Source organism: Protopterus annectens, chromosome 10.part0, assembly GCF_019279795.1.
Source record: "Protopterus annectens isolate FY-2018-M chromosome 10.part0, PAN1.0, whole genome shotgun sequence".
NCBI classification, from domain to species: domain Eukaryota; kingdom Metazoa; phylum Chordata; order Ceratodontiformes; family Protopteridae; genus Protopterus; species Protopterus annectens.
This window is the reverse complement of record NC_056744.1, coordinates 721556866-721581139: the sequence shown is the minus strand read 5'-3', so window position 1 is coordinate 721581139 and position 24274 is coordinate 721556866. Positions and strand designations below refer to the sequence as shown.

The 24274-nt window shown below is 42.6% G+C and overlaps 1 protein-coding gene across 1 annotated transcript in view; it reads left to right on the top strand.

Moving 5' to 3' along the window:
* The window catches only part of DOCK7 (dedicator of cytokinesis 7), a 3076229-nt gene that overhangs the window by 2135839 nt on the left and 916116 nt on the right, over positions 1-24274 (top strand). The window contains exon 29 of the mRNA XM_044085545.1: positions 456-595. Coding sequence (XP_043941480.1) covers positions 456-595 — 140 coding nt within the window. The remainder of the gene's footprint in view (positions 1-455; positions 596-24274) is intronic.

Sequence of the window (24274 nt, the reverse complement as noted above, 5' to 3'; positions counted from 1 at the left end):
AAGTCCCTGGAGAACCATTTGGCTTAATTTTTTTTTAAATTATGATATGAACTACTTTGTCATTTATGTTCATTTTTAAGTTTTTGTTTTATGTAGCTGTTTGTTAATTTTATCTATGTTAAACAGTGCATATACATTAATGATAGCCTGAACAATAGAAGAACCAAACAACTTTATAGAATTCACTATATACCTCCTTAGGGGTTATCCATTGCTAAATGGATAATAACGATCACAACATAATATTCAGTCAGCACTAAAAATGTACCCGTTGTTTTTGAAGTCTGAAATATTGCGGTCTTGCAAGAAAATCACATTTCACAGATTTAATGACACTTTTGGCCTTAGTATGATTATTATTTTATTGATTTCTTTCAAATTATGTTTAAAGAAAATTTTTACAGGTGATCATTAATGACATTATTATTATTTTTATTCTGTTATGTTTTGAACAGAGTTCTGGGTTTTCAACTAATATACAAGATCAGAAGATTGCTAACATGTTTGAATTGTCAATGCCTTTCCGTCAACAGCACTTTTTATCAGGGCTTGTGCTTTCCGAATTGGCTGTTATTCTAGATCCTGAATCAGATGGGTAAGTTTTTTTCCCCTTTATTGTGTAAGCTTTCTTGGAAGAAATTGATGTATCTGACTTTAGAAGTTTTTTTGCAATTGGGTAACTGATGGGCTTTCTCTTCTGGTATCCCCAACTCAGCACATTTCTGAATTTTCTTTTTCTCTTGGCCTTGGTGAGGGGTGGGGCACTTGTCTCTGACAATTGGGTGCTTTGACATTACTACCAAGCTAGGTGGGTGCACTCAGTCCCTGTACTACTCACGTCTTATGTGCTGTTGACAGTTCTGATCTAGGGCTTAACATTTTTTCTAGCAAACTACCTTCATTCAGTGCCCAAAATGTTAAAACCTTCCAGGTGCTCCTCTGATTGCCAGATCATTAACCATGGCCAGCATCTGCATTGTCTTATTTGCTTTTGAAGGACACGTGATGTGAAGAATTCTCACAAGTGCTAGTGTTTCATCTGGCCACTCTTGGGAGTTAGAGAGAAGGTTGAAGCCTACATCAGCTAGTTGAAGATTGCAGCTGCGGATTGCACACAGTGTAGCTACTGGCGGAAGGGGACTTCTTGCAGTCAAGCTCAGTCTTCAACTTGTGGTAGAAAGTAAGAGAGCTGAAGGACAGTTCTCTCTCTCTATTTTCTGTCAGTCTACCTATGAGGTGACCGTGTAGTCAAGTTTAGAATCATTATCTGCCAGAGGTATGAAAGACATACATCCCCTGGCATCCACCATGGAGGGGGGGATAAATCATGGGGTGCCTACACCAACATTTGACAGTCCAGTGCCTGACTTCACTCAGCCAGCTGATATGAAGTGGTCCCTCAAGTTTCCTAATGAAGCATCAGTGGTAGCATTATCGATTGAAGAGTCTGCAATACAAGCCTTTCCCCGAATCACGCGTGTGTAACTGACTGGAGATTGCACTGGTTGAGCCCATGGGTATTGCTAAGACATTTGACATGCATATACTTTTTTGATGATTAGTTATACTAGTCTCTTCTGGTATGAGAGCATGCCTAAAGAAGCATTGTCTGATGGCAGTATGAGGCCTTTTGTGGGTTCTCATAACCAGGCACTGCTTTTGCTGCATGGTCACCCTTGTGTTAGTTTCCTATCACCTAACATCTGGTGCTTACCCTGTTGCACACTCATTGCATGCCTGGTGAGCTCAACCACCCTGCTCAGGAGCTAGATCGAGGGGTATGGTCTTCCTTTCCCTACTGTTTCCTTGGAAGGAGAATTTGGGGGACCATAGTTCCTTGTCCCCAAGTTGGTAAAGAACAATTATGTTTCCACTTCCTACAGCTACCTCTCTCCATGTCACCCCTACTTTGGAGAGATGCTCAGGATTAAGTCCACTAAGAACTGGCCAATAGTGTGAAATGCCACAACCAGGGCAAAAGGAATGAGTGTTGGGTTGTCCTTCCATGATGTCTGTCCTGAATGATGCAGTATTTGTAGATCAGAAGCTTCTGGATTCAGCTTCCTCTGTTTACAAGAAATTGGATATTGTCTGCAATCTCCTGATAATGAGGAATGACATTCTTATTTTGCATCACAGATACACTCCTGGTTAATTTCTTTATTCCAGCATAGGACTTAGAGACCACACCCCTTTTTATCTTACCAGTAAGGGATGTGCACCTTTGGACAGGGTGGACAGGATCCCACCGCTGTCACCTCTGAGCTTGCATCTCTTAATTAGTCTTATCTGTCTAGATTTCTGTCTTCACTACTTGGTCAGCACATAGAAAAACCTATCTGGGATGAAAGAGGGCCTGGAAGAAAACCTTGCCATGGCCTCTTTAATGGGATTTCGTGTAACCCATTGTAATTTTGATTCCATTACTGCTGTAGCAACAGAAGCAGGCTCTGGTTTGTGCCCAGTCACGATGATTTGACTTGGGTTGTTCTTTTTATTGTGTGTTTCAGCAGGCAGTTGTCGAAATTTTTTTTTTGGGGGGGGGGGGGCCTCTTTGATCAAGACTTCTTGAACCAGATTGAAGAAATCTAGAAGCAAACGTACAACATTATGGGTCTCTAAAGATGCCATTCCTAGATTAGTCTTCCTTTTCTTCTGTATAACCTCAGTTTCCCCAGTAGTAAAGCCCTGTCTGTGGAATGGCACAGACTTTAAGCTGAATTTTTTTCTGCCCCTTAAGTTTCAGAGGAGGACAATAACACTAGCTTAGCAATTGCAGTCCTACCTTTCTTGTAGAACAGCTGTTTTCCTAAGTTTGTCCTGACTTGAAAAGCCATTACCTGAATTTTGGTACATGCTAGATGTGGTCACAGACTACCGCATCTTATGGCATTTCCATTCCCAGGAAGAAATTCACTTAGGAGCTAAGCTCTGGAAAAGAACATAGACTCTTCTCTGCAAGGGGGAAGAAGAGCCTGTTAATCAAGAAAAAAAGGAAATGCTGTACTTTGTTGTTTTTTCTGAAGAATGTGCACTTCCTTGTAGGACCTCAGTGATTTCAACCAGTATATCCAATGTATTTATTTTGAGTGGTAAAACTACAGGAGGCAATACCTTTAATGTCAAAAGGCATCCCACTGGTGTCATTGGACATGACATGATGAACTGTTTCTGGGGTTCATAAAGAAGGCTGTGCATCATATTGATCACTGCTGCAGTAGCCTTAGCTGTATGGATTATATCCTGCCACTAAAGTAACCAGCTCCAAAGCTTCAGGGCACCTTCCACGTGCCCAGTCAGTCAGGCAGCTCAAGCTGATTAACTACAAGATCAGTTTGTCTGCCAAGCCCTTAAGAGCTTTACTGACACTGAAGAGTACACTCCTTTAAGACTTTTGAGAATCAACGGTTGACTTGGTGCCATTTCTTTGCTGGGCATATAAGTTTGCTTTGGGGGAAGACCTTCCATTTTCTAATTATTGTTTGTGTTTTGTCACTTCTCTCTTCAGGAAAGTTATTTTTAAAACTAGGAGTTTTGTGTTGTAAAGGACCCATAAGGCTGTATTGTACTTTTAAATGGAAATGCTCTTTTTGTAAGCTTAAAAGTTGTGAAAAGTAACTGAAAAACATCTTTCTGTGAAGAAATTGTTTTACCTTTTTTTTGGAGGGGGGGCTGGCAAAGTGTTTTAAAAATGCTTTTCACTGTGTTTTTCTGTGAAAAAGGTAACTTTTAAAGGCTTATAGATTTTACTGACATTCACTGCTGGTCTTCCCAGGGAAAGAGGCAGCATTTTTGACTTGTCCGTGGAACAAACTACATGTCCCACAGTCTGTCCTTCCAGCCACAAAAAGCAAAATTTAAGCAAACAGCCTTTGCCACCATAGCAGGCTAGCAGTTTGCCTGAGTTGCAGGTGGGTGACCCTGCTGCGGGCATTTGTTGTACCTCAGGCCACTCATCTTTTATCCTGGATCCTTCTGGTGTAACAACTACAGCCATTATGAACCTGGGTTAGCCACGTTTTCTGTGGCTTTTGGGGTGCCCTCAATGGACAAGGGAGAGCTACATTTGTCCATCCTGGAAGAGGGAACAGGGACAATTTCCCTGTTGTATCAGAATGCTGTGCTCATCCCTGGAGAAACTGCTCATGCCATTAGTAACATGGTTGTTCCAGTTTTTCCTGTTAAAAAAATTAAGCACGTGTCTACTTCTCCTCTTCTTTCCTTAGACAGGAGTAATTTAATGGGTCAGGTTATGGTTTAATCCAAGCTAGTGGTACTTCTTGTAAAGTAGATTATTGTAAAGAAAGAGGGATGCCTCTTTTCCTGAAAAGATTCAAGCTTCTCAATCTGAGCAGTAAGATGAAGAGACAGATATAGGGTTTTGTCAAATTTCTGATTCAGACTCGAAGAGAAGAGCTCAGTTTCTGATTCTCCGTGTAGGGGATTCTCTTTCTTTGAAACTTGCTGGAATGTGCCACTGTTTTCACTAGGATAATACTGAGGTTTCTTAATCACTCAGAAAATACTATAAATTGTTACAGAAAATTTCCAGAATCTACACCCATTCCTCCTGGTCTGTCTTTTTTTGAGGTGGTTTGTGTTACTGCCTGAAGTTTTCCTGACAGTCAGCCACCTGCCCATAAAAAGATAGACAGGCTATATAAAGTTCCTTAGTCTTTTGAGTTTTTATTCACTGACCCTAAACCTGACCCAGCAGCTGTAGCTTTAGCTGATCCCACTGCTGCTTAACATGTAATTCTAATCCCACTCTTTCTAATAAGGATGAGAAAATTATTGGTAGATATGGGAAAGTGTCTATACTTCTATAATGTTGATTTTCAGAATTTTGAATTGTCAGGCTCACATGTTAAAGTTTGTTCTGACTAATCGTGAATGTATAAGGAATGTTTTATCTGCAGTTTCTTCTTGTGAAGAAAAATATTTTAAAACACGTCACTATTTTTTTATTTTATTTTATTTTACATTTGTTAACCGGGATAGCCCGACTGGACAGAGGTCCATTTACAGTGGAGGCCCGGGGAGAAAAGCTCCTCAATTTATTTAACAATAATTAAAAAGATGAAGGACAAATAGGAAAAATGTAAATCAGTGACACATTGAAAATACAGTAATACTGACAAGTATATTTACAATATCCAGTGTTATTTGTTCCTCAAATTGGCAGGCTACAGCTAGTAACAGTATTTAATCCTGAAAATTAGGTAAAGGGGAGAGGGGGGGGGGAGATAGGGGTATTTATGTGATGCATGGACATATCCAGTTTTTAGTAAGATGAAGTTTGAGTAAGTGTTTGAAAATCTGGGTAGAGGAGGCAGAAGTAATAGAAGTAGTGAGACTATTCCAGGCTTTTGCTGTTGTGTGAGAAAATACTGCGTTCCCTGCTGTGTTATTTGCTCTAGTAATACTAAGGAGAGACTTTTTAGCAGAGCAAAGAGGGCGAGTGGTAGAGTAGTGAGATAGTAGGTGATTTAGGGCAGGAGTGTTTTCAGGGTAAGTGAGGATGCTGATCATTGTTTACAGTGTGTTTTTAACTCTGTTGATACTATTTACAGGGTCACTACTCATTGTTTACAGTGTGTGTATTACTCTGTTGATACTATTTACAGGGTCACTACTCATTGTTTACAGTGTGTGTGTATAACTCTGTTGATACTATTTACAGGGTCACTACTCATTGTTTACAGTGTGTGTATTACTCTGTTGATACTATTTACAGGGTCACTACTCAATGTTTACAGTGTGTGTATAACTCTGTTAATACTATTTACAGGGTCACTACTCATTGTTTACAGTATGTGCGTATAACTCTGTTAATACTATTTCCAGAGTTAAGGACACTAGTACTGTTTTGAGGAGGTTTGCTTGGCTGCATTCTCAGAATCTCCCAGATATTAAAAATAAGATTTTAAATTCTTCTCTGGATAAAGATTTAGCTTTTTACTCCTCTGCTGCAGAGGTCATCAATAAAGTGTGATGAAAGGGTTAAGCTGATCCAGAGAACCTCTTAAGGTTTTTCAGCCCTCCTTTTCCAGATTTTCTAAGGGATTCTGTAACTCCTCATCCAGTTTTGGCAAAAAGCAGAATAAACAGTTTAAACAAAGTATGGGTAAACAGACATTTAAGAATAAATGGCAAGGGGTTCCAAAAAGAAGCCTTGAGCCTTCTAAAACCAAGGACAGTCCAGCAAGTCTGAATGACTATTCACAAGATCTTGTGACCCCCTCCTACCCTGGTCCCTGTTTTAATTCCAGAAAGTCTGAATCTCCATTTTTCCCCTTTGGCAAGTGATAGTTTTAGATAAATGGGTTTTGAAGGTCTTTCATTAAGGTTACAGATGGCAGAGGGAAGAAATTCCTCCTCTCTAGGGAGTCATTACTCCTCTTCCAGACTTTCTTGTTTCTTCCCTTCTTCATCACATGCTGTTTCAAGGAATGATAGAACCAGTTCTTTCTTCCCAGGTGAAGAAGGGTTTTTATTCAAAGATGTTCTTAGTGCCAAAGAACGAAAATGCTTGGAGACCATTTCTAGGTCTTTGTTTGTGATGGTGCCCAAATTCAAAATGTCACTTCACAACCTTCTACCTGTTCTTCCTCTTTCAAGTTTCCTGATAACAGTAGACTTAAAAAAATACATATCATCACATCCCTTTTCACGTAGACTTCAGACATTTCTTAAGGTTTTGTGTGTCTGGATCACATTATTTCTCCTTTTCCTTTGGCCTGTCCACTACACCAAGAGTGCTCCCAGAGTGTCCATCTCCAGTTGGAGCTCATTGCATGCTACAGGGTATCTACATTTTCTATACTTGGACAACTTGCTTATCTTTGTAATTTCTTTTTCAAAGTGTCAGAAAACTCTTTCTTGGGTGAAAGATGTCTTACACAAGATGCATTCCTAGAGAACATTCAGAAGTCTTTAGTGACTCTTGCACACATTTGTGTTCTTAGAATATCAGCTGGACACCTCACTGCAAGGATCTTTTCTTCTCCAGGAAATAGATTTGTATTTAGATCAATTTCTAAGGTTTTCCACTCAAACTTCAGTCACTTTGAGGGAGTATCTCAGGATTTTGGATTTCCAGGCTTCTGTGATTCTCACGATACCCCTGGCAAGACTCCACATGAGAAAGATACAGTGGTATCTGTAATCTTTTTGGTCCCAGCACCAACATCCTTTGTCTTTTCAAATCCTAATGCTGGCATTTGTCAGAAGAGAAATAATTTGGTGGAAACGACTACATCTTTGAATCCAGAACTCCCCTACTTCCTCCCTCTTCCAAAGCAGTCTGCCACCACAGAGACTTTGGACTTTGGAGAGCAGTTTCAGGAGAATAAAAGTGCAGGGTGTGTGGGACACCAAGGACAGATACAAGCACATAAATATCAAAGAGATGCTTGCCTTGATCAAGGCACTCAACCCTCTGAATCGTCTTTGTGTCCCCAGGACCTCTTCAGGTTATTGCAGACAGTAACACAGTTTTGTGTCAACAAACCGTGTCATACCCACTTTGCAGACTAGCCATGATGTTAAGTTGTCTATCTCGCCTTCATTCTTGCTGTTTGGGATCGGAGCCGATCCTCTGCTCCGACTCGGCAAATAGCTCGAGAGCTGTTTACTGGCTTAAGGCTACCCCTTATCCCATGATGCTTAGCGACAGCTACCCAGATCTTTGTTTACTGGCTTAAGGCTACCCCTTATCCCATGATGCTTAGCGACAGCTACCCAGATCTTGTTTGCCGCTTCAGCTGCGAGGTATGTCGTTTTCTGGCTCAGGCTTGTATATTTTCAATTTTTTGTGTAAAAATATTCTCTTAGACCCTTTAAACTAATAGATTGTTTTACTTTTCTTAGCTTTATTCTGTACGTGTTGTTGAGTACTTCGTTCTTCTTAGTTTCCCTTTTTATTTAGAACTCATTTAAGTAGGGTTACCACCTGTCCCACTTTGCGAGGGACAGTCCCTCTTTGGGCACTTGTGTCCTGACAAAAAATTGTAAAAATGGCAAATGTCCTGAGATTTTAGGACAAAATTATTTCCTATATTTTATGTAATAGTTGCATAAAACAGTTATTCTTTATCTAAAATGCCTAAATGTTATAAGAAACAGAATAAGCAACTAAAATGCTACAAGAATAAGCTTTTATTTAGGCAAAAAAGTTAAGTTCTAATCTTTGTACTGACCATGGGTATGTGTCGGCTTGTAAAATCTGATGTTTGTACCAAAAATGTCCCACTTTGGCCATTTGAAAAGGTGGCAACCGTACATTTAAGTTAGAGAATTTTCCCCCCTCCCCCTCTCCCTAGGATAGCCGTTTAACTTAGAGGCTCTCCTTTCCTTTTTTGCTATCATTAACAAAAAAAAAAAAAATAGAGGTTATATATATTTATAGGTGTACTTGTTTAAAGTAGTACTTATTTGTCTGTCTGCGTTTCCCTTGTGGTACTTAGTTTTTTTGTAGTTGGGTCATGTCTAAGGAAGCTAAAGTATCTGGCTTTAAAAAGTGTGACTCATGCGGTCAGAAAATTTCTGTGACAGATGGGCACACTAGTTGCGTTTATTGTTTGGGCGCTGTTCACCTGCAAGACTCTTTTTCTATTTGCCATGCCTTTAGTCCAAGAGTCCTGCAGGAGCATAAGAACAAATTGATCCTAAGGGGTCTGTTAAAAGCTCAGGATTCACTGGCAAAGAGTTCCCAGCCAGTGAAATCCCCAAAATCCACTAAACCGTCCGCTCCACCTTCGGAGCCGTCTCCTGTACAGGATTTACCGAGTATGTCGGTTCCGGCTGGCACCGACAAGACAACCCCTCTGTCGGCACTATCGGATGTTTCAGGGCCATCTCGGAGCCATAAGAGGTTGAGGTCACCTTCATTAGAGTCAGTTAATTCGGCTCCTTTGTCTCCATTATTGCAAAGTGAATGTAGCGACCATTCTTCACACTCCTCTCGATCCTTGAGGATGTCTGATCATGATGTGGAGAGAGTAGTATGTAGGTTGCTTAAATCACAGGCACTAGCAAAATTATTGTCTAGCCTTCCTCAACAGGTATCGACTCCATCCACCTCTTTTTCTGTTCCTCCCCCGACTCCATTGAGTACGGAGCCGGAGTTCGTTGTGGTTCGAGTAATGGAACCGTCGGCTCCGATCACCATCTCTCCTTCGGCTCCGACTTTGGCTCCGATTACCTCGATAGTTCCTTTGATCGGGGGAATCTGGATGCCAGGGCTCCCTTGTCGGCGCCGAGGAGGCGAGTGGCATTGGACCCTTGTCCGACCCCGTTCTCCCTCTCGGAGCATCGGCTCAGGTGAGCTCGGCTCCAACATCGGCCTCTGAGCTGTCCCCCTCGGTGCGGAGAAAGATTCCTATTTCTTTGGAACCGGAGCTTTCTCTGCCTCGAGGCAGGGACGTCTTTGAGGTCATGCGGAGTGTACTGTCCCCCGAGACAGCTCCACTACCAGCTCCATCGGCTTCGTCCCCCATAGTGTCAGTGCCAACCTCTGCTCCTCCTCCAGACCCCAAGCGTAAGGAACCGATGCCCCAGGACACCCCACTGGGTGTTTTCTCTTCTTCCGAGGCCTCCCCTGATCACTCAGAGGAGCCCCCTTGGAAGAAGAAGTGCAAGAGGAAGCACATTGACTCCCCCGAGTCTGTCACTTCTGATACAGACTTAGATGAATCAGAAGGGTCCCAGAGATCCCCCTCTGAAGATGTTTCCTTTTCGGACATCCTTGAAATGCTTAGGCAGGGGGGGAACTGGACTCCCCTAGCCCCTACCGAGGATGAGTCTGTATTCCTGGACGCTTTCGGTTCCCGACCTTCCACCTCCTGGATTTCTCTTCCTTTTGACCCACTTATGTCTGTAGTGTCGCGAAAGGCTTGGTCAGCTCCGGACACAGTGGAACCAACTCCGAGGAGACCTAATAAATTTATTACAGCCCCCCAGGATAAGCAATTCCTTTCTAAATGTGTGCCCGTTTATGCCATGGTGGTAGCAGCAGCCACCAAGAAAGAGCAGAGACCTCTTCATCCCCCTAACAAGGAGTCTAGGATGATGGACAGGTACTGAAAGCAAATGTTTGCTTCAGCTACCTTCTCCATGAGGTCCCTGAACTATCTATGTCATTTTACTCGCTTTCAAAGGGATGTCCTTAAAGAGCTTGGAGATACCCTTCAAGATCCTACAGCTGAGGGAGTACAAGCCAAAGTAGCTTCCCAGCTAGCGACTCTTAATTCTGTAGTTAACTCCTACATGAGGCTCATTTCCTATGCAGCCGATGGAGCAAGTAGAGCCGCGGGCATGGGTGTGGCCCTCAGGAGGCATGCTTGGATGCGGCTTTGTCACTTTGCGGAACCCTTTAGAGCGTCCTTCACCAATACCCCTTTGATGGCTCCTTTCTCTTTGGGCCACAGGTGAAAGACACGTTGACTAGGTGTGAGCAAGAAGGCAAGACTCTCTCTGCCGTGGGAGTTAGTTTTTCCACTCCCTCTAGACCTTACCCCAAGGGTCAGAAGAGTGGGAAGTTGTGGTTCCGCAAATCTCAGGGAGCCTTGCCTGACACGTGGTGATTTTTCCTCCAGAGGCAGAGGGGGAAACAACAATAATAGACACCTCCCTCATGGCAGAGGGGTTCCACAGAACCAGGGCAACAGAGAATCCTTCTCTAACAAGCCCTTCCAGCATCCCTGAAGGATTGCCTGGCTGCTCACTTCTGGAGGCAGTCAGGGGAAGACTTTCGCTGTACCCAAAAGCCTGGGAAAATTTAACAAGGGACAGATGGGTACTATCCATTATATCCGGAAGTTACAAAATTCCCTTCCATCAATCCCCCTTATAGTCAAAAAACGCCATTCCAGATGTTCCACCCAATCTGAAGGTGCAAGCAGTAATAGAAGTTTCAAAACTGCTAGAAAAAAAAGCCATTCAGGAAGTCCCCGCAGACCAGCACGGATCCGGAACTTTCTCAAGATTCTTTTTGGTACCAAAAAAGACAGGGGACTTGAGACCGATTCTGGATCTCAGCAGACTAAACAAATCTGTACAAAGAACAAAGTTTCGGATGGTCACGCTACAGTCCATTCTACCCTTCCTGGGACAGGACAATTGGATGTGCTCGATAGATCTTCAGGATGCGTACTACCATATCAAGATGGACAGACGCTCCAGGAGATTTCTTCACTTTCGGGGGGGGGGCGGTCATTACCAGTTCAGAGCTCTGCCCTTTGGTCTCACCACAGCCCCCAGGATGTTCACCAAATGTATGGCAGTGGTCACGGCTCACCTGAGACGTCAAGGATTCCAGGTGTTTCCATATCTAGATGACTGGCTCCTCACTGCTACCACCAGGCATCAACTCTTACAAGCGCGAGATAATACAATCACATCTTGCACCCAGCTAGGTATTACAATAAATTTTGAAAAATCTGCCTTGTTGTCCTGTCAGCCTATCACTTACATAGGAGCAGAATTAAACACAAGGGAAATGTTTGCAAGGTTACCACTGGAAAGAGTGTCCACAATTCGTCAACAAGTGCAAATCCTAATGCAGAGCAAAAGGATCCAAGTCAGATATGCCCTTCAAACTCTGGGCTCCATGGCAGCTGCCATTCTTCTACTTCCATTAGCGCATTTCCACATGAGAATTCTTCAGTGGCTTCTTTTCACGCAGTGGTCTTTCCAGGAGCTACCCATGTCTCACATAATCCTGATTACGGAGGCATGCAAAAGGCAACTTTCTTGGTGGATGGTCTCCCCACTAGTGACTCAGGGCAGACCTTTCATACAGCTTCCACCGGTAGCCACAGTGACTACAGATTATCTGGGCAGGACAGTCCAAGGCACTTGGCAACCTCACAAGTATCATCTGCACATAAATGTCCTAGAAATGAGAGCCGTGCTCCTAGTGTTGCAAGCCCTTCAAGACTCTCTTCCTTCTGGGACCATTGCAATTCAAATAGACAACATGTCAGTGGTGTGGTACATCAACAAGCAGGGCAGAACCAGATCCTATCCCCTGTGTCGAGAAGCACTCAGACTGTAGCAGTGGACAATTTCCTCCCAACGTTTTCTGATTGTGACGCACATCCCTGGGGGATCCAACGTCATAGCGGACGGGCTCAGCAGAGCTATCCTCATGCCTCACGAGTGGTCTCTGAATCAGGAAGTTGCTGATCTTATCTTCCGCAAATGGGGACAGCCTTGCTGCGATCTTTTTGCCACCCCTTTCAACAGCAAATGCAGCAACGACTTCTCCCTTCTTCCGCTTTCCGGTCACATACCCAGAGACGCTGTAGTCCACGATTGGCCTCAGGGACTTCTTTATGCCTTTTCTCCGTTTCCCCTGATACCGAAACTCATACAGAAAGCAAAATCGTTGGGTTGCAAAATGATCCTCATTTCCCCCTACTGGCCTCTACAGACATGGTTCCCATTCCTGCACCCCTACCTTCTCGATCAGCCCTGGACTCTGGACCCGATTCCAGATCTCCTGATTCATCAATCAGGCGGGTTGCATCAATCCCTCCAAACTCTCCAGCTCACAGCTTGGTTGCTCCACTTCCAACCTTAGCCAGGCTTCCCAGCATTTCCCCAGCAGTCCGTGAGATTATCGTTTCCTCACATAAGTCTACAACGAGAAAAACTTATCCTAGCAAATGGAAATGTTTTTCTTATTGGGCAGAGTCTAGGAATGTGGATCCTTTCTCAGCCCAGTCCACGAAATTCTTAAATTTCTAGCACAACTTTTTCACTCCGGGGCCGTTTCTGCTATGATTAGGATACAATTAGCAGCCATTTCTAATTTTCATATCGGTTTGCCAAATTCTGACATCATGTCTCATAAGCTCTGTAAAGTTTTTTGAGAGGAACATCTCTTCTTAGACCTCCAGTGAGAGATCCCCATCCTCCTTGGGACCTTAATTTAGTCCTAACTTCCTTAATTCTGCCTCCTTTTGAACCGACAGCATCCTTTCTCCATCAAGTTTCTGTCTTGGAAGACACTCTTTCTGGTTGCTATCACTTCAGCTAGGCATGTCTCAGAACTTCAAGCACTATGTGTTCACCCTCCTTACCTGGTGTTTCACAAGGACAGAGTTTCTCTGAGGACTAATCCTTCGTTTCTTCCTAAAGTCTGCTCAGAAAATAATTTAAGTCAATCTATATATCTCCCTGTGTTCTTCCCCAATCATAGCAACAAGGCAGAGTACAAGCTTCATCAATTGGGCATTCATAGACAATTGTGTTTTTACCTACATAGAACTAAAGAAATAAGAAAGTCAGACCAATTATTCCTTTCTTATGCCTTAAACAAACAAGGTCTCCCAGTTTCCAAGGTGACCTTATCCAGATGGTTGTCCCACACTATTACATTTATTTACCAGTTACGGAATAAAGAGTTACCAGCTAAACCGAAAGGTCATTCTACTAGATCATTAGCCACCTCCGTAGCTTTTCAGTCTAGGTTGCCCATGGATTCCATCTGTGCAGCTGCCACGCGGGCAAACCCTCATACCTTCATTTCTCATTACAAGGTGGATATGGTCTCCCGGAGCAGAGCTGACTTTGGTTCCACTGTTCTGGAGAGTCTGTTCCACTGAGCCACCCAGGATGTTAGGTGCTAGGGACGCTGTCCCAAACAGCAAGAATGAAGGCGAGATAGACAACTTAACATTAAGAAGTTATGTACCTACCATAGCGTTCCATGTTAGTTGTCTTCATCTCGCCTTCTTTCTTGCGTCCCTCCCTCCGTCCCCCCGTCCTAGTGGATCGAGAGGAGTCCTTTTTCACTGGCTGAGTATTCTTTTATTGTTATTCTTCTGGCTAGGTCTTCCTAACCTATTCTAGATATTAGGATGCATGGAACAACCATTTTTTTTGATAGCTGGTTTCTCTCATATTATGTCTGGATTAGCTATTTCAAACGAGATCTGGGTAGCTGTTGCTAGGCATCATTGGATAAGGGGTAGCCTCAAGCCAGTAAACAGCTCTCGAGCTATTGAAGATGGCCAAGTCAGAGCCGAGGATCGGCTCCGATCCCGAACAGCAAGAAGGAAGGCGAGATGAAGACAACTAACATGGAACGTTATGGTAGGTGCATAACTTCTTATTAGCTTGGGATGTAGCTTCTTAGCAAAACTGTGTAGTAGACGAGCTGAGCAGGACCAGGGCAGACTCTCGCAAATGGAAACTATGTCAGGAGATCTTTTGAGATTTGATCCATCTGTGGAGAGCTCCTCAAGTAGACCTCCTTACCACCTGTCTCAAGAATCTACTGGCAATATTCTGTAAATGGCCAGGGGCAATTACCACAAGCTTCTTCATAGACTGGACCTACTCAAACAACAATAGGAGTATTTGGTACACCCTGACATCAGTCAACTTCAGTTGACTGCCTGGATGATAGGGTCTTAATTCCTTTTAGGCACCTGTTTTTTTGAGGACATGCACAGCTACTAATGGAGGCCTAGAAAGCCAGCATCTGTTCTGGCAGGTAAGTCCTAGAACCCATCCATATTGAAGATTGCCCTTTAAAAAATATTATTTTATTTGGGCTTTATAGTGGTCTTGCCTGATTAAGAAACTCTTTATTTAGATAAGTACTGCGCTAGCTTAAACCTACCAATTTCCCTCAAAGGTGAGACTCAAACCCTATACCCTTTTGTCTGTGAGGTAAGCAACATGGCCATTGCAACACCCCCAACCCACTATGCTACCCTTAACCCACAATATTTGGATATTTCTTGTCAGAGCATGCTATTTTTACTGTGGCTGATTTTGTGAGAAAATGTTCTGTTTGTGTAAACTCTGTATATTTTATGTAAAAGATTAATATCAGGAAGTGTTTTCTTGGAGCAGGAAATTCTGCTCGTATGTTCGTTTTTACGTTCCCTGTCTGGTGACTTACTTGCCATTTTTTCTGTCAGACTAAAATTTATATGAAGGAGTTTCTGGCATGATTTTATTGTGCTGCTTATACATTCCTTTGTTTAAGAGACTGTGTATGGGTGTGTTAAGTGTGTTTGTTTTGCAGGATTTATTGTTTCTAGTGCTCTTACAAGGAGTTTATCACTGGTTTGTGACTTATCCTGTGTTTCTGTACACTGTTTGACAGCTTGGACTCATTCCAGTTAAGCTTGCTGCACTTGAAGCACCCTCATTGAGCACAGCATGGATACTTATCCCACTGCAGCTGGTCCAAATTTGATTGTTCCTGGAAAGAAAAAAAAATAAGCTACAAAGAGCCTTTTGACCTTGGTCAGTGCTTCAGCTGATGGTGGGTGATTCTGCAATGGCCAGCAGTTGTTCCTCATACCTCTCACCTCTCTTGGTTCCTTTGGCATAGTAATTTCAGCCACCCTAAACCTGGGCTCATCCACATCTTCAGCTGTTCCATTATCCAAACCAAGGCTGGGCAAGCCATCTTTCGTAGGCAATAGAAGACCTTTTGATGGGACAGAAATTCCTTCACATCTGTCATCAGGATTACCTGTGAAGAAAAAACAAAAGGATAAACATTGTTCATCTAAAGACTTGAGTCTATTAGAAAATATTATTTTCTTACCTTAGTCAAGAATTTCTTGCAGGCAGTTAACCCTGATACTCAGAACACGGCACATGTAAATCAGGTCAATAGAAACTTTGCTGAAGAAGACATCAGAAGATTCTGACATAGACAGGGAGAGGCAGTCTTCTGCAAATTCTCAAGCCGAAATCTCAGATTCAGAGAAGACTGGATTCTCACAACCTCCTTTGGAGGAATTTTTGTTTTTTCAAATCATGAGTGAAGTGTTTTCATGGGAACAAATGGATTTTCCCCAAGAATTGAGGAGCTAATATGATATCTTGCAAGTAGATATTCCTCATTCTACACCTGTTCCTCCTCTAGTGCCAGCCTTGGAGGATGTATTTAATGTGGCTGTAGCAATCTTGATTCACAGTCTTTGGTCCCAGATAGCAGATAAGCTTTATAAAGTTTGTGCTTTTTTGTACAGGTAGTTTGAGAGAATTAACTACTGCAGTTCTTGTCTGAATTGTATTGTTTCTAATACTTCAAGTATCTAAGCTTGTCTTAAGGAGTGTGTAAGATTCTGCAAATATTGTGACTGGGGCCACTTATTTTATTTTTATTTTATTTTACATTTGTTAACCGGGAGAGTCCGACTGGATACATATCCATTTTCAGCGGAGGCCCGGGGAGAAAAGCTCCAGGTACATAACAGACATATGAACATTGTTAATGCAAAAAAGGAAGATAGTTGAGTTCTAAATACAATATAAAGATACATCACATCTTGGGAAAAAAATAACAGCAGCATATAAAAAAAAAACATAGGTCGGTTACAAAGGCGAGGCGCCTTGTTAAAAAGCGGTTAAGGATAGTGAGGTAAGAGAAGGGTAAATGATATTGGTTAATCGGGTTTGGAACAGGGACATTGCCAGAGAGTATTGAGATGGGGTTTTAGCTTTTTTTTGAATTGTAGGAGTGAAGGTTCTGAGGTGAGCATGGTCGGTAGGGAGTTCCACATTTTACCTACAAAGTTTGAGAATAGAGAATCCCCAGCAGAATTATTGGCTTTGGTAGTTTGAGCTAAGATCTTATTGGAGGAGCGTAAAGATTGCAGGTTAATATAGGGGTGAATGATGTTTTTCAGAGCTGGTGTTTTCTCTGGGTGATACAGTATCTGGTGAGCCATTTTGAGTTGGTTGAAATGGAGTTGGCTGGGAAACTCTAACCACCCTAGTTGCTTCAAGTTAGTGCAGTGGTGCGTTCTAAAGGTGGAATTTGTGGAAAATCTAGCTATGTGATTGTAACAAGAAGCAAGTTTGTTAAGGGTTGTCTTGTTTAGGTTTGTGAAAAGGGGGGAGGCATAGAAAAGAGTTGATAGTAGGTGTGTGCTGGCAATTATAATTTTAGCGTGAGGAGTGAGAAAGTGTTTTACTTTATAGAGAGAGCCAAGCTTTTTATTGACGGTTTTGATGGTTAGATTGAAATGGGTGTCAAATTTAAGGGAGTTATCAATGGTAACACCTAATAGCTTTGTGTGAGCTTCTGGTGATATAGTGATTCCATTGGAGGATGTAATAGAGAAGGTGGGGGGAAGAGTCTTGTTAGTGGGTGAGAAAGTAAGTAATTTTGTTTTGTTGGGGTTGAGAACTAGTTGACGACTTGAGAACCATTTTTCTATTAGGTTGAAGGTGTTTTGGGTTGAAGCAGTGAGGTCTGCCAGGTTGGAGGCAGTGCTGATGATAGTCGAATCATCTGCATATTGAATGCATGTGGCATGGGGGTGATTGTGGGCAGGTCATTAACAAAGATGGTGAAGAGAAGAGGGCCAAGAATAGATCCTTGGGGAACTCCAAGTGTAACAGGTAGGCATGTGGATAATTTGTCCTGCCATAGAACAGCCTGTTGCCTATTGGACAGGTAGGATTGGAACCATTTCAGCGTGGAATTGCTGAGTGATAGTTTTTTTAATGTATGGAGGAGTTGAATGTGGTTCACCATATCAAAGGCCTTGGAGAGGTCTAAGAAAAGAGCAGATGATAGTTTATTATTGTTTCTGAAGTTATTGATGGTATTAGAAAAGGATAGTAGGGCTGATGTGGTACTGTGATTTGGCCTGAAGCCATGTTGGGAGTTGGCTAGAATTTTATTTTTGGTGAGGTGTTCCATCAGTTGTTTGTGGACACACTTTTCCATAATTTTGGCCAGGGGTGAGAGTATAGCTATAGGTCTGTAGTTGGTTAGCTCTAGTGAGCTACCACCTTTATGGAGAGGAATAATGTGGGACATTTTCCATATGGAGGAGATGAAGGCTTCTGACAAGGTATGGTTTATGATTATGGAGACGGGATAGGAAATGGCCTCAGCTGCTTTTTGCAGAAACTCAGCTGGGAGAAGGTCAGCTGCTAGCTTAGTGGGTTTTAGTTTTTTAAGAAGAGATGTTATAGAGGATATGGGTACTGGATCGAAGGTCCACTTTTTCTGCTACTCTTGATTATATACCCAGGTATATGTCTACAAAAAAAGTTTCTGACAAGGTGAAGTCTAAAATTTTGAATTCAGCATTAAATAAGGTGTTACTTGGCTGTCTGCTACTCAGGTTCTCAAAACATTTTGATGAGAGGGAAGTTTAATTCATGGTGTTTCCAAGATTTTTCAGCTCCTCTCCCTTACAAATCTCCTAGATCTGTCTAAGAAACAAAACAACCATCTTTGCTTTTTCTGGCCAAACAGAGAAACAAAAAGAAATGTCAGGAACGGAACAACCAGAAACCAGGATTTTTTCCTAAAAAGGGACAGTCTTCAACTTCAGAATGACACTGCCAGCATTCTTTATATCACCCCCTCCTTTCCTGTGCCTGTCTCACAAAATCTATTCCAGCAACTGGGACTCTACATTCCTATTTGGCAACTGATTATTACAGACTCCTGGGTGTTAAAAGTGGTTCAGGAGAGATAACAGTTGACAGTAGATACAAATATTCCTTTCAGGTGAGTTCCTCCCCACACGCCAAACCAAACAGATTTTTTTTTCCCCCTCAGATTATTCAACACTTTCTCACCTTAGGAGTCATAGAACTAGTCCCATTAAATCAAAAGAAGCAAAGGCTTCTATTCCATATTGTTTCTGGTGTCAAAGAAATAGCCTTCTTGGAGACTTGTTCTAGATCATTCCTTTCTAAGTCTGTGTGTGAAGGTTCCACAGTTCAAGATGTTGACTGTTCAGAAATGAATACGCTCTCATTACCCAGGGAAGCTTTATGGTAATGTTAGATCTAAAAGATGTGTGCTATCACATTCCCCTTAGCCAAAGGATTTAAGACATTTCTCTAGTTTTCTATGTCTGGGTCACATTATCAGTTCTCTGCATTACCTTTTGGATTATCTACAGTTTCAGTCATAGCTAATTGCAGATCTAATTGCATTCACATATTTTATTATTTAGACAACTTACTCATCTTTGCAGAGTCTTTTCTGCAGTGTCAAGTCATTGCAATAGGTTTCTTCTCTTCTGACCAATCTGGGGTTCCAGATAAATACAGTATTCAGAAATCCTCCTTGACCCATTACACAGAATTGTCTTTCTAGGGTGCTTTCTTAGTAAAAGAGAAGGGAGATTTTTGTCTGGAAACTTTTCTGAACTTCTCAAATTGGTTTCAGAATTCATCCAGAGTGTATCTCAAGATCCCAGGGCTCATAGCATCTATGATTCTCATGATTTCCCTGGTCAGCTAACACATGAGAAATATACAGTTCTAAAAGTTTTTAGAAAACACATGGACACAACAGTTGGATCCACTGGAATTTCAGATTCCAGTCCTGGGCTTTGTAAAATGGGGACTGCATTTGTGGAGACTACAAATGCAAGCAATTTCAGGTCTCCCATTTTGTCTTGTTCCTCCAAGCCAATTTGTAACTACAGAAACCTCAGGTTTCGCTTGTGTGCAGTTTCTATGGGAGTAAAGGTGCACAGCCTGAGGGATTGTTCAGCCAGATGAAAGCATATAAATGTTAGAGATGCTGGCAATGATTCATGCCTTAAAATCTCTTCATCATCTATGGTCCCCAGGCCTACTTCAGGTGTTTACAGAGAACACCACTGTCATGTGGTACATCAGTAAGTAAGGAGAGTACCAGGTCATACCCTTATGCAGGCAGACTGTGATGGCTTAGGTGGTACCTCTTCAGCACAGTTTAAACCTCCAAGCATCTTACTTTCTGTCAGAGCAAAAAAAAACATACTGGCAGAGAAGCTGAGCAAAACTAGGACAGACCCTCACAAATGGAAATTGAATGAGGGGATCTTTCAGGACTTAAACCAGTTGTGGTGAACACCTCATATAGGTCTGTTTGCCTACTTTCAAAATAGCTGAACAAATTCTGCCACAAGACTCTCTGTAAACAGATATAGAAGACAGATGCGTATTTATTCCCATGGAAAGGTATGTTCCTTTATGCATTTCCACCCTTTCTTCAGATATTCAGGATAATTGTGAAGGTTCTGAAAGACTCTCCAAAACTAATTGTGTCATCTCCCTTTTGGCCCAGGCAACATTGGTTCTCCCTTCTTATGGAATTGGCCAAGGGCAATTATCACAAGCTTCCTCACAAGCTGGACCTACTCACGCAAGATGAGGAGTTTGATAAACCTCATCTTCAAACACCATTAACTGCCTGGTTGATTCAATTCTGATTTCTTTTAGGCAACTTTTTTCGAGGACGTAAATTATGTACTAAAGGAGGCAAGAAGCCCTGCTACTAGACAATCTTATACTGGCAAATGTTTTTTTTTTCTACTCTGTATTTCGCCAATAACCAGGGCCCTTTTGGGGATTCTATACCACTGGTGCTTAAATTGCTCAAGTATTTGTGTGAGTTACTAGCCTCTGGTCTGGCTTACTCCTCTATCAAGGTACATCTTGTGGCTGTTTCAGCATGTCTGCCCATGGATTTCCCATTTCTTTTGTGTGTTTCTTAAATGGGTTTTACACTTGAAACCTCCCCAAAAACAGGTTGCTCCTTTCTGGGAGCTTAACTTTTTGGTGGAAAAGTTAACCACATCTCTGTTTGAACCTACACATCAAGCAGACTTTGAGGTTCATTACATGGAAACTATTCTCATTGATCTGATATTCTCAAGAAGAACATCTGAGTTACAAGCTCTCTTGGTGGGTGATCCCTATCTGGTCTTCCATGGAGATAGTGTCTCATTAAGACCAAATCCCTCATTCATGCCCAGGGTTCTTTTAAAGTTCACTTTGAATAAAACCATTTGTCTCCTGGTGTTCTGTCCATATCCTCAGAACCAGAGAGAAACAGTTCTACATACTCTTTGGATGCACAGGTAGCTCAAATACTATCTTGATTCATGTGTTGGGAGAGAAAAAGGACAACCTGTGTCAAAACAGACTGTTTACAGATGATTGTCTTTGGCAGTTGCCTTTTGTCATTCCCATTTTGGTAAACCATGCAGGTAGTATCAGGGCTCACTCTATTAGGGCCTTGTCCTCAAGAGTCCGCCCATTTCCAGTATGCCATCAAAGTATTCTAAAGGCAGAGGTATGGTCCTCTGTACATACCTTTACAACACATTGCAAACCTGATTCCTATTCTAGATCAAGGACGGATTTTACTAGCACCACCTCCTGATGCTCCTGGATCCACATCCTTCTTTCTGCAAGACTGGACAAGCTTTGGTAATAAACTCATATAGACTAAAGGGTACTGCAGCAGTAGTAATGACAGTCATAGTACAGTTGTGCAAGTTGCATGTACCCATAACAGTAGATGTTGAAATTCTTCACTGCTGCAGTAGCTGCACCCACCCTCCATCCCAGTTTTTTTTGTGTGTATAGTAGGCTACTGATCTGCAAAGCCATGGAGTCCATCATTATGGAACTCATAAACAGAGCTATTGGGAACCTACAAACACCCAACCCTACCCATTTTGGTTTGGTCAGGGGCAGATCATGGTTCCTAAACCTGCTAGACAGTTTTCAAGGCAGTTACCCAGGACATACATCAATGAAATGAGCTACACACAGCCTACATAGACCTTGAAAAGCCCTTTTCCAGCATCCCACACACGTCACATCCACAAAATCAACAACCTGCGCATAAACACATATTTCATTTGATGGATTGCCAACTGGGGCACAGATAGATCCCACAAGGTAAGAATTGTGGTCTACCTGCTGGACTGTAAGCTGGTAACAACTGCTGTCCCCCATGGCTCAGTCCTGGGACCCCTCCTGTCTGGTGTATACTTTTCAGAAGTACAGTCAAACACACGAGGGCTATGGTTAGCAAAGTTTGTGGATGACTGCAAAAAGGTTGTCATAATCGATGTTTGGGACAACAGAGACATCCTTAAAAAGGGTCTCAGTCAGACAGATGTGGTGTCAAAATTATGGCCTCGAGCTATAGTCATACAAATACCACATAGGTGCCAACACCCTAAATATGGAGGTAATAATAAGGGATCTATGGACACATGTGGATAGTCATCTCTACTTCCAGAAACACATGCACAAAGTGGTTAGAAAATCATGCTATATGTTCCCACAAATTGCCAAGGTCTTTGCATGTAGGTCAAAGGATTTTCCCTCTACTCATCAGTCATCAGACCCATCAGAGAGTATCACAGCACACTTGCGATGAATCTGACTAGGCACCTTCAGCAGCTGGAAAAAACACTGAAGTACCTCAACAAGAGGATTACTGGCCTCAAACAGTTGCCCCATGCAACAAGACTGAAGTTAACTCAATCTGTACTCTGTTGCATACTGTTTACTCTGGTGATCTCTGCCCAACAGAGACAGGTCCATGTCCAATGCAGAACTGATGTACATGCTCTATCTGAAGTAAACCCAAGCTCACTGTGCCACATGCTCTAGGGATATCATCATCACAACAATAAATAGAACATGTTTGAGGGATACATTACTAACTCACAGACTTCCCTTGCTTAGGGACAGGCTCCCAACCTACATTAAGCTGAGTCCCTCACTGACACTCTTCCAGAGGAGCTGATGAGTGTATGTGAAACTGAACTGTCATAGCTCTACTACACAGAGGCCTAGGGAACTAACCTCATGTGTGGTGATAGCTGCACACTCTGGCCATACTAATAGATGCCTTCAGGCAGATAGCCTATTACCCACCTATGTACCTATATATATGTAGGGGGAACACAGTATAATAAGCCAAAGATGGGTGGGCAGAGATGCGTGTAAGAGGGTGACCATGACAGGGAGCCATCCAGGACTGTCCCACCCTGCACACATCCCAATGGCACAAAAGACATGAGGTGCACATCTCACCCACTGTACATAACAGCCACCAGTATCTATAAGCATTACAGTGTATGTGGTCCATGTGCCTACCATACATGACTGTACAATGAAGTACACAGCTACTATCTGTAGACATGTACCTGTCACATAGGTTCATAGGTATGTAGTAGACTATCTTCACGAAGGCATATATTAGCCTAGGCAAGTTGTGCAGCTTTCACCACCCCATTGGGTAGTCTACTAAGCCCTAGTTCTAATAGTTATTACCCTAAGCCCCTTTCTAGTGGGGCTGCTGATGTGATGCTTGACGTGAATTGTCTGTTTCCCATCCACTCATCAAGGTTCCTATTAAAGAGCGTCAGCGAGGGGCTCTGTCTGATATACATTGGGACTCTGTTCCACAGTAAGGCAAGTGTCTGGGATGGTACTCTATCCCACCAGCATGTTGTATTCATTGTTGTGATGAGGTTTATATCCCTGGAGTGTGTAGTGCGACTCAATTTTGTTATCCGTAGATGGAGCATGTTCAACAGTTATGTGTTGGACATGGCTCTGTATGTTAGGCAGAGTGTGCCTCTGAGTAGGCGGTACACAACGGAGAACAGATTTAGTTTTACCAGTTGTGTTGCATAACACAACTGTTTGAGGCCAGTAACCCTCTTGGTGAGGTACCTCTGTGGTCTCTACAGCTACTGGATATGCTTAGTCGAGTACATCCAAAATTGTGCATTGTACTCAATGATGGGTCTGATGACTTAAGAGTAGAGGGCCACCACTACCTCTTTTGATCCTGATGCAAACCCGTTGTTGAGTAGGTGGGCCACATAGGATTTCCTAATCACTTTGGCAACATGGTTGTCAAAGGAAAGATGACTATCTACCTGTGTCCCCAGACCCTTATTACCTTGTCAGTTTTTAGGGGGTAATACCTATGTGGTAGTTTGTGGGTACTTTGTTTTCACCAAAGGGGATTACTATGCATTCTTTCACATTGAGCTTGAGGCCATGATTCTGACACCACACATCTGTCTCAGAGTCCCTTCTGGAGAATATTTGTGTCATCCGGGGAATCTATTATGGCAAACACTTTACAGTTCCCAGCAAACTTAGTCAGCCACAACCTTCCTGTGTTGGCAAGTACTTTTGAGAAGTCTACATCAAACAGGAGGGACCCCAGGACTGAACCCTGGGGGACACCAGTTGTTACCGGTGTAGAGTCTGACATGTAGCCAGCAACTCTTAATTTGTGGGCTCTATCTGTGAGCCAGTTTGCAATTCATCTTGTGATGTATGGATTCATGCCCAGGTTGGTGAGTTCATCTATGATACCTGACTGAGGAATGGTGTCAAAGGCCTTAGCGAGGCAAAGGTTGGTTGTGTGGAGCTCATTTCAGTCATCTGTAGCTTGAGTAACTGTCTCAAAGAAATCCACCCAGTGCAGGAGGCATGATCTGCATTT